Source organism: Dermacentor andersoni, chromosome 4 (genome assembly GCF_023375885.2).
Source record: "Dermacentor andersoni chromosome 4, qqDerAnde1_hic_scaffold, whole genome shotgun sequence".
In the NCBI taxonomy this organism is placed as follows: domain Eukaryota; kingdom Metazoa; phylum Arthropoda; class Arachnida; order Ixodida; family Ixodidae; genus Dermacentor; species Dermacentor andersoni.
In genome coordinates, this window is record NC_092817.1 from 161,800,086 (window position 1) to 161,810,703 (window position 10,618).

The 10,618-nt window shown below is 48.6% G+C and overlaps 1 protein-coding gene across 1 annotated transcript; it reads right to left on the reverse strand.

Moving 5' to 3' along the window:
* Nucleotides 1-3,060: 3,060 nt before the first annotated feature.
* Nucleotides 3,061-7,417, reverse strand: LOC126538265 (uncharacterized). The gene is made up of 2 exons (XM_050185144.3): nucleotides 6,928-7,417; nucleotides 3,061-4,964 (listed from the first exon to the last, which is right to left on the reverse strand). The coding sequence occupies exons 1-2, from the start codon at nucleotides 7,007-7,009 to the stop codon at nucleotides 3,193-3,195; spliced, it is 1,854 nt and encodes a 617-aa protein (XP_050041101.2). The 5' UTR covers nucleotides 7,010-7,417; the 3' UTR covers nucleotides 3,061-3,192.
* Between the last annotated feature and the right edge of the window lie 3,201 nt (nucleotides 7,418-10,618).

Consider the following 10,618-nt stretch of genomic DNA (forward strand, 5'->3'; position numbering starts at 1 on the left):
GTTCAGTTTAAAACCACGTATATTAAGGCACCAAGATGAGTATAAACTGACTCATTCTAACAATGGCGTTGTATTTCTTTTCCCCATGATACGTCGATAGCCAGTCATCGTTATCTAGGCACTTAGCGCAGTAAATTATGGAGATGCCTGAGGCGGGTCGCGCGTAACCATTTAATTCCTAGAATTCTTTACGAACGGGAAGAAAACGAAAAATCCAAATGAGTGAGATTACTGTTAACAAGCATTCACAGTAGTTATATTATGGCGAGAGTCTTGCGATAACAGCAACCTCATAAAACAACAAAGAGACTCCCTCCTCCCCACCGCCCCTTACCGGTCTCACTTCGAGCAACTGCCTACACCATTCCTCCGAATCCTAAACTGAGTAGCAGGATCCGCGAGTGGCTCAGAAACGGTGTGTGCTCAGACATGTAAGTGCCCCGACATGTGTCCTCCCATAACCGCGGGACCAGTTATAAATACGTGAATTCAACCCTTTTCTCGTTTCCTTCAACCTGTAGACCACATCTCTTCATCAACAAGCAATACTCGGTGATAGAGACGGGCGAAGAGGCGGGTCCGCTTATCCAGCCTAGTGCTACGCCCCGGTATACTCCTCGTGCACTCAGTTGGTGGCGCCACCGCTCTCCAAGTGCGCAGCGCCAATGCGGCCATATCGCGCATTTTGTCCCTGTTCCCTTCCCGGCGCGCAGCTCGAAGTTGTGTCATGTTGTGTGCGGTGAACGTCGGCGCGTGAAAATGGCAACGCAAAACGAGCCCCGCTTGCTGTTTTGCGGCTACGGACGAATAGCAAACGTTCAGGAATACTTCAAACGAAGTAGTTTGCTTCGTGGTGGCGACTTGTACGCCGCTAATCACGTTCACTGCGTGAGAGAAGAACTACACAGTGCCGTCGGTCCGTCGGAAATCATAGGAAAATGCGCCGCACAAATGAAGAGCCAAGAAATGCGTAGCCAATAAATGCACAGCTGCGCTCGTTCGGTCATATAGCTGTCGATCTCACAGAGGCACTTGCTTGTACACCTTTCTCAACAATGTTGGTGTGGCAAACTTGTGTAGATGCGGCGCCTTCTGCTGTCACAGAGAAGAACACAGTGCAAACACCTCCGTTAAAATCTGCATCTGTCTGGGTCATCTGAAAAGTTGTAGAAAAGCATCTCGTCAAGTTTTGTTTTAAGTGCTTGGAAAGAACTTGAACGCATTGAAATGTTGCGTTAATCTCAAGCAAAAGAATGATGTCTTGGTTGATAGGAACAATTGAGTAATGAGATATTAGTTAAATGGAGTCGCGATCGAATACATGTTCCCTGCCATTAGGCCCACTTATGATCTTTGCTGCATGAAATGAAATGCCTCGGAACACTGCTTGAATTCAGACACAACACAGTGCTTCCAGCAAACACTTACAACTGGTGTGTGGCCAGAGGGTGGTACATCAGCGCAAGTGTCACTCCCAATAATTTGTAGTACTGCATCACTTCTTCTGTAACATGGCGGAAACACAGTTGGCACATAGGCGGAATGGCCGGCAATCGTGCTCGATTTGTTACCGACAAAGTGAGCACTGCAGATGACTGTCTTGCGTTGCACTGGTTGCCAGAAATCTCCATTCGGGCTAAAAATAATAAAAGAAAACAAGGGAACCAACAATGTGTCAATATTACCTTGAGAGAAAGCGATGGAAACCGCGCGAAGACAGGACGCGCTTCGATCCAACGTTGTCGCCGATCAGCCTCGTACGATTTCCACGGAAAATGATAAAACTGCACCTTCAGCAGTTTCCCGGCCGTGTTCTTGTAGCTGTTATGACATCCGCACACGCAACAGTAGATAGAGGTCGACTGTTTTCGCCGCGTACACACGCTTGCGCTGCTAGGGGCTATCCTCCACCTGCTGCGGCTAGGCGAGGCTGTGCGGAGGGAACAGGGACATTTCGCCAGCCGCCGCCGCAGTGGCGCTGCAGGTCTGATTTGAAACAGCAGCGCTCGAGGCCTATAGCGCAGGCCAGCTACCACATTTTAGGCGCTCCGGCGGCGTAAGCCAGCGACCCTCTGTCTGACGCCCGACTCCGAACCACGAACCCCAAACGGATGCCAAATGTGTTGACTGGTCAACTGTTTCTTCTACATGGTGGGCATGTGGCAGGGGGTTTGAACGCATCCGCGTCATCGACAAAATGCCTCTGCCTACTCGCGCACAAAATAACTGTGCTTCGAGAAATGACTCATATCGGTGTCCACGGGACTTGACTCATAAAGTCGTACGATAACTCGGCACCTGCATCCGCCTCTTGCTCCGCCTTTCAGCAAGGCTTTCTTGCTAAAGGACTGCCGGACGTCGCCTTCGAGATCAAGGGCGCCGTCGTTGATGGATCGTTGTGGCTTCCAGTTTCTTTCTTGTTCCTGAAGCCACTAACCCTCCGCGATGTGCTGCGCTTGCCTCTTCTCTCGTTCCCTTCTTTGCTCCTTTCAGAAATAAACGGTATAGTGTCTCTCTCAGGAGATGACTGCTAGCCTGCTTGGATTTCTCGTAATAATAATAATAATAATAATAATAATAATAATAATAATAATAATAATAATAATAATAATAATAATAATAATAATAATCACGACCTCTTTAGCGCCTTGCAATGCCCAGGGAATTTCCTTCTCTCGAATTTAGGGCATCTTGCCGTTCTGCATCGCCATTTATTATGGCCCCGTTTTGTTTAGTGCCTTTAACTTGTTGCTGCTATAACACGAACTCTCAGCTATATATTTTTCATTTTTAACTAAAACCTCGCAGTTCTAAGATCGGCGGGTGTTTGTCTCTTCGTGCTTATGTCATGTGCAATGCCTTTCTCTTCTCTTTTTTGGACACTTGTAGGTGCTATTCAATTACGCTTGACCGTGCTGTAGTCAATTATGTTGGCTGAAGTTGTGAATTGACGGACGTAGCACATACGGTCGTATAGGAGTAATGGGTGCAGGAACTCGTATATGGTACGCAACCGCTGATTCATGCAGTCGAAAGATGACAAATGTTGCAGAAGCTCGCTGCATTTAGGAAATTATTTTTATTGGACATATTGGTTTAAAGTGAGGTATACGATGGTTTGCCTTTCAGAAAAGTGCACACTGAAAATAATTCCAAGCCCTGTACTTTGTCCATATTAGGCTTACGGCACTGCTAGGACCGCCTCTGCTGCTGCACTTGCTGTTGCTGTTGCTGGAGCAGTCCGTTCATGGACTTCTGCTGGGTCTCTGAACTCAGAGAACCAAGAGCGAAAGATCTCTTCATTGCAGCCTGATTTGACTGCAACTGCTGCTTAGAACCTTTTTGCTGCGAAGCCGCAGCAGAGCTCAAGTCCTGAACGAGCCCAGACTCCAGGGAAAGTTTAGACTTCCCTGAGACCGCTCTTGCAGTGCTAAAACTCGATGCCGACAGCCTTTTTTGGCCGATCGCTTGCTGCGCTTTTTCTTGGCCATTGCGGATTCGGGAGAGTGAGGAACTTTGGCTTGCTTGACCGACGCGCTGTTGCTGGCCCTTCGAGAGAGACCCGAAGCCGGACACACCAGCCGCCTGCTTTTGCAGCCTCTGTCCTTGGCCAGCCAGCTCGGCGCTTCCGCGTTGGAATGACTCGGCATTCTTCTCTCTCTGACTGATCTGCTTTTGACTCTGCTGCAAGAGGTTGCTATTCCCGACTTGACGGAATGCGGTCCCCTTGTTCGACTGCTGCTGCTGCGTACCAAACAGGAGGCCGGTCTCCCCGGAATGCCGGAATGACTGCTGCGATGCAGCGAAGCCATGCTTGCTGCCCCACCTATGTGAACTGAAAGTTTGCTGTGAGTGGTGCTTCTGTTGGCCTGTTGGTCCTTGAAAGTGCACGCTTCTCAGAATCCCATTTACTCTGGAAGAGCTGAAGCGAGCCTGGTGCGCCTGGTGACCGAAATGCTCGAGGCTAGAGTGCTGCGTTTTCTGTCGGAATCCGGCTCCTGCTACGCCCTTCAGCGAGCCTTTCATGCTAGTGGACTGCTCAGCGTTGCCACCGAGACCAAAGGCCCCGCCGTCCTTGACCAGACGTCGTGACTTCTGAGTTTGTTGTTCCACAAGCCATTTACCGCTGCCGCCTTTGAAGCCCTTCGTTCCGGTTGACTTCTGTCCGCTCTGCAAGCTGCCGAAGGATTCTCTTTCAGCAAAACGACTTTGCAAGCTTCCTTTCAGGCCATCACTACCTTTAGTACCTCCCAAGCTGCTTTGCTTTTGGCTTTGTGCAAGGTCACGGAAAGCGCCGGATTTAGCGAACTCATTTGTTCCAAACTGACTTCCGGAAATTCTCTTTAAGCTACTGCTTCCTTTCGCACCTTTCACCTCACTCGATTGCTGGCCTTGCAATAAGCTGCTCAAGGACCCTCCTTTGGTCGAGCCTTTAGTCAGAAGATCTTGACCTCCTTTGATGCCACGTAATTCAAATGACTGCCGGCTCTGCTTGGAATCGCTCATGGAAGCGCCTTTAACAAATCCTTTCGTCAACTGACCTTCCAGACCACCTTTCATGCCTTTTATCTGACTAAGCTCTTGACTTAGTTTTGATCCCTTCATGGACTCGCCTTTCGACCCGATGCTTCCTTTCGTACCGTTTAGTCCAGCTGACTGCTGGCTTTGCTGAAGATTGCTCGAACCGAAGCCACCCTTGACGAATTCCGAAAAGCCTTTGCTTTGACTGCTGCTCAGAGACGACGATCGAAAGCCTCCCTTGGAACCGAAGGATGACGTGCCACCTTTTGTCATGATCGCTCCTCCCTTGGTGCCACCGAGGGAGCCTTTCACTGATGAGAACCCCTTGGTGTCGCCATTACCGGAAAACCCGAGACCGAGTTCGTCTTTGAAAGGCCGGAAGCTTCCTCCTTCGCCACCTTTGACAGATCCCTTGACGCCTCCTCCTTTGACGAATTGTGCTCCTGCGCTCGAAGAAAATAATACTGGGCAGTGAGAATATCATTCTTAAGAGCCTAGTTTGATACTCATAAAATAGTTACGTCAAGATTTTTTAACGCTCAAGACAAGCTTTCACGAACGAAAGCACTGGGAGGCACTGCTGTCCAGCTCGGCCCTCGACGACCAGCTCAAGCTGATCCAGAGAGCTGACAAGACGGCAACAGCCAGCGGAGCCCTGGACTAGGGGCCCCGACCATTAGCGATTTTTCTGATTATTATTTTAATAAAGTTTATCTATCTATCTATGCAAGGACAAAGATGTAGTGGCCGTGAATCACTGTGTGCCAATTAAATAATGACTTATTTTAGTAGCTCTTCCTCCCTCGACCACACATGACGATAGTCGGGGATGGTTGTCCAGCAGGTATTAATACATTTTAAAGCTATGTGTAAGTTACCATTAAAGAACTTGGGCCTGAAATCATGCAGAATATTGTTGCAGACTCATATCCGGCTCCTGGGAGTTCTAGGATTTGTCCCCACTTGGATAATCACGCCTGCATGACTGCTTGTGTTTACATTGAATCAAGCGCCTTAAGCACAAACGCCGTATACTCGGGTTGGATAGGCTTCGTTTTAGAAAATTTATTCATGGCATTAATTTGTTAAGTTGTTGAGCACCATTGTACAAAATGTCTATTAGAGATTATTGAACAGTGGGTATCTGTTTAGTGCCTTGACGACAATCTACACGCACTTTTTAACGCTGATTAGTGAACAGTCATCATTTCACAAAATAGTATTGCTCTAACAATTGGCTTTTCTGTATCGGTGTAGCGTCGAAAAAACAATCTATAACAGGAGCAGAGTCCACGAAGACAACCTTCAACACCACAATTATGCTATAATATGCACACACTGTATTGTTAAGTGTATGTAGGTCATTGCAAACCAGTTTAGAAGGTTCTAATCTTGCTATCGAGTCAAACGGATGCACTTTATGTTGTTTTGTATGGTCATAAATGTCCCCAGCCACACGACTTAAAGCCCTCCCTAATATATTCAAAAAAAGCAACGTTTTCTTGCATGCTAATGCAATGTTCGACGTATATTTCATTATTATGTTCATAAAAGTGAATTTGTTGTTTATGAAGCATTTCGTCTCTGTCCTAAATTTTCTTTCTTTTGGTAAGATATCTCTACCAGGAAACCAGTCGCCCGGTAGTATTATACAGGAATTTAATGCATTGTTGACACGGATGACATTAAAGAAAAACTCATCAGTAGCGCAAAAATAATCTTGCCTTTCCCCTACACGGAGTATCGTGTGACAACAGACGACGTTGCTGAGCCAACTTGAGCTAACAGAAAGGACAGCGATACTATTCTGCGAAAAAAAAAAATGCTAATGTATCCTGTTGTCTTTCATACCACGACGTACTCGTTGAAGTTTCATTTCTACAACACCGCAACATATATTACAAAATCTGTATAACTTGATAAAGATGCAACAGAAATCCTGTAGGATTTCGTAACTTTAATTTCTATGAATAGTTACGTACGTTCACATATACATAGTCAAAAGGACTTTTACACATTCGCACGAAGCACCACTACCAACAATTTGCGAATGCGCGGACATGGTGGCTGAATCTGCGTAATTCCTTTGAATGTCTCTTGCGCCAAATAATGTTCAGTACGGTGTACACATGTGTTTAGGCCCGTTGCCAACGTGCGCTTGCAGCTACGGAAAGAAGTGCCTCAGGAACGCGTACAGGGTAGCGTCGGCACTTTCTCTTCCATCCCGGCCGTATTAGAGGTAGGTTGAAAAGCTTCTGGCGAGGATCTGTAAGGTTGTTTTCCAAACGCTTTACGACGACGCGGAATTGTTCTGATTTCCCTAGCATTTTTGCGCCGACGAAACAACAGACTCGCTCCGCCTACTGCGCTTGTACACTTCGCTCTCGTTTTTTCTCGCATACTCACTGGCATAAAACTGCTGGTTCCAGCCGATGCAGATCACCAGTGCAGCAAGCACGGCCAAAGGACGTGTCGACGTCGTTGCCATGTGACCAAGACGTCCAGGGGAGACCACTCGAAAAAAATGTGGTTGCCGGCAGGAAGCCACCACGACGGCCGGTCGAGGGTTTGTGTATGCGCTTCTGTACAGGCCGGTGTCGCCGTGACCGCCCCGTTCCACGTCCAGTGGTAGCTCGCAGTACTCTCTCACTGGGTGTCCGGACGACGAGGCATCGAATGCAGGGTGCCCAGCGCGCACAGCGCGGCCTCGCCTGCCAAGCTCAATCAGTGTCCGTGCTCGGCCAGGGCGCACGCAACGGCTGTCCGGCCGGCGCCGCCTTGTTTTTGAGGCGACGGCTGGATTTACGAGCCGGAACGTAAGCAGCTTGGCGATCGTGGGCGAGATGACGTGAGGGGCGACGGAAAAGCCCAGGTAAGCTGACAAGGGAAGCGTGGGGCTGCGATTCGAAAGGAGCTGATGGAAGTGGGCAAGAGTAGGTGATCTCTTCGGGGGGAGGAGGGGAAGAATGGTGGCTGCGTATCGGTAGTTGCATGCAGCAGCGTGCAACTATATGGAGCACTCTTTGTGCATCTGTCCGCGATATGCCCTGCAAAGAACCCCACCCTCCCCCCACACACACAATCATTCCCACAATAATTGTCCAAGTTCCTCCATCAACCTCTGCTTGAAAAGGTTTTATTGGGAACTTGTCATCCCTTGTCATCGGCGTGATGTTCTAAAGGCTCTCACCAAATTCTTGCAAGAGAGGTCTGGATTCGGGACTTTAAGAAGCCTTCGTTGTTTAAGTTCATTCACCAGCGAATTCGTCCCCATCATTTCTCCCTTTCTACTTACACTCCCCATTTCCCTACCCCAACGTTGAGTAACTGGTCAGAGTTCTGATTCAGACCGCGACTTCTCAGCTTTCTTTTTGTCATAATAAATGTCTCTCTCTGTATCTCTCTCTCTCTCTCTCGCAACAACGCGCTGACTTTGCAGGCGCCTCATAGAGATACTAGCGCCTGTCCTAAGCTTAGATGGACTAGCAACGCCCCAGTCAGATCAAGAAGCTTCTCGGCGTAATTTTCGCGCCTTTGAATTTTAAATATCATATTACTCATGATCACTCAATGTTCCACGGGTTCCTTTATGTTGTGTCATGCGCATTGTATGGCTCTTTATTGCCCTACCTAGCATTATTGAGCCATGTTACCCTACCGTTTTCTACCTCTTCTGCAAGACCCTGCAAAGGAATATAAAGTTATTGGCAGTAAATTATTACAGAAACTAATAAATATGAGAACAACCGCGAGCTACGCTACTATTAAGGGCCAACTTTTGTGCAGGACCCAGAAACTTTCTCGACCATATGAATGGCCTCTAAGTTACCGATGGCTATTGTTATGCAGTGGAAATGCTGACTGAGTATAATGAGGCATATTTACGCTTGAAAAACGGGGAAATATAATTAGGATGACAACGCGTACATGCCGCTGTGTGTTTCCCGACGTTACAGCTTTCTGTTCGCGTTTATTAAGCGCACCAAATGTCTCAAATTAGCATCTAGCTTGTCACTTCGATAGTGGGAACTTACAAATATACAACCCGTTCTTGTGTACGCAGAAGTCGATGGAACCCATGGGGACAAGTATATTTACAAAGATACGAGTTTGGTGCATGAGTGCATGATGCCTAGTAATGGTGGTGGTGCTGGTAAAAACACTTATTGGATCTCTTGTTGAGAATACATAGGAGGTATGCAGGGACCGCCCCACGCTCCACACTCGTGTGGTACGAGCCGCAGCCAACCACAAATGAGTGTGGGGTGCTAATCGAGCCTAGCTTAGATTTTGCTCTCGTTGATGGCATATGTCTTGCAGCTGCATTTAGCATCGGTTGACTCCTGTAAAAGAACCCTTCCACACCGTTCGCTCCTGCATCCGACGGTCATGACTGTATTAAGTGTCTCTCAGGCTTGATCTACTATTTTTTGGCGGTCACTATCGTCTCATGCATCGTCTGACTCCCAGTTTGCTCTTATCGTTGATGAATCACCTACACCGGAAACTTTCCGGTCTACAGCAGTGAGCTGATGCGCTCTTCACTTGGACATGCATGCAAATCTACCGCTTCTAGGTCCATGCAGGCCAGCCCTTGTGTATAGGAAGCGCATGCCTTTTACGATAAGCTTTCCAGCTTCGCTAGCACTGCATGCAAGTCAGAAAACGAAGCCTCGGGTGAACGGCATAGGACCACAGACCTATGGTGATTGAAATACAGCGAACGCCGCCGCTGTGGGCTTGAGCACGGGCTCCTTTGGCCGCGGCTCACGAACGCGTCGAGGCGTCGGCCGAGGCTAGTGAGAGCTGTCAATCCATAATGATCTCAACTGCCGCTGCCGCCACCGACATCCTAGCTTCGATGGCCCGCGCTCTCTAGCCTTTCCGTGGCCACGCGTGCTTCGACCGGCACTCGCTCAAGCCAACGCATAAGCCAGGCAAACTTGGTGGTTATTTGCATTGAAGCCAAGCGCGAGCATGACCATGGGCCGTAAGGTGTCTTTAGCCGCCGGCGAAACATCACATTCGAGCCGAGTCGCTGGCCACACAGCTGCGCTCGTGCTGTCATTCGAACAAGCACTTGCCGTCGGCTGTGGATCTTGATTCCGAGCCACTTACACACGGTGCGGAGATTTGCAATGCGAGAACCGTGGGTTGGCGCTCGCTCGCTTTCCGGGAACCGTGACGACTTCGTGCTTCGACCGACGACGTGCGGTCAAAGAGATGCGTAGACCTCCGCAGTCAGTGAAGGCTGCCTCCCCTCCCCTCTCTCTCCGGGCTCTTATTGGTTGACTTGCTTTTTCGTGCTGCCGAATTAATGCAACGAGGTCGGGGCGGTCCCCGCCGACGACGACTACTCATCAACCGTCGACACGTCGAGGTTCATGCTGCACGCTGCGCTCCTTAACGCATGGATTGGACGGTAGTTAGCAAGTCATATTTGCTTCGCTGTGCTGCGAACGTGCTTAAGGCGTGTGAAAGGCTTAGGCTGCAAATAGAACGAATTGCAAAAAATGCAAGAACGAGGAAACAACAAAGTACGATGTTGGACGAGTTACTGCATAGCTAAGCTTTCAAGGAGCGGGGTGAGAAAGTTCACAAGAAAGGTAAAAAGAAAGAAGAACAGAAGAATAGGAACAGCGATTAGCACTCTTTCCGTCATTCTGTCCTTTTTTCTTCCTTGCCTTTCGCGCAATACACGTTGAACACGGCAAAAACACGCTCCGTTGCTGCTAACGCTAGATGCTTGCGCCAATATCTGTAGGTGCCTTCTGGCCTTTTCTGGATATTTATTTATTTATTCCTCAAATGCCCCTGGAGAGGGGTTTTACATGAGGGGTGGGCTGCTTCAAAGGAAAATGCGTTCGATGGCAGTCCTGAATGCAGTCACACTGGAGTGGTCCGCTGCTTCTTCAGGCAGATCATTCCAGTCTCTCGCTGTACGTGGAAAAAACGAATGAAGATGGGATGATGTGCGCGCATGCGGGGGGTACACTGACTTTGAATGATTAGTCCGGGATGAATGGCGGTGAGCTGGCGATATGACGCTGTTACCAATCGGGGCATGATAAAACTTGTGATATAGAATGAGTCTGGA

Excerpts from the sequence above, each read along its gene's own strand:
- LOC126538265 (XM_050185144.3), bottom strand. The coding sequence starts at position 7,009 with ATGGCAACGACGTCGACACGTCCTTTGGCCGTGCTTGCTGCACTGGTG. Across the intron at positions 4,965-6,927 it reads GAACCAGCAGTTTTATGCCA|GAGCACAATTCGTCAAAGGA; the intron begins GTGAGTATGCGA and ends CTTCGAGCGCAG.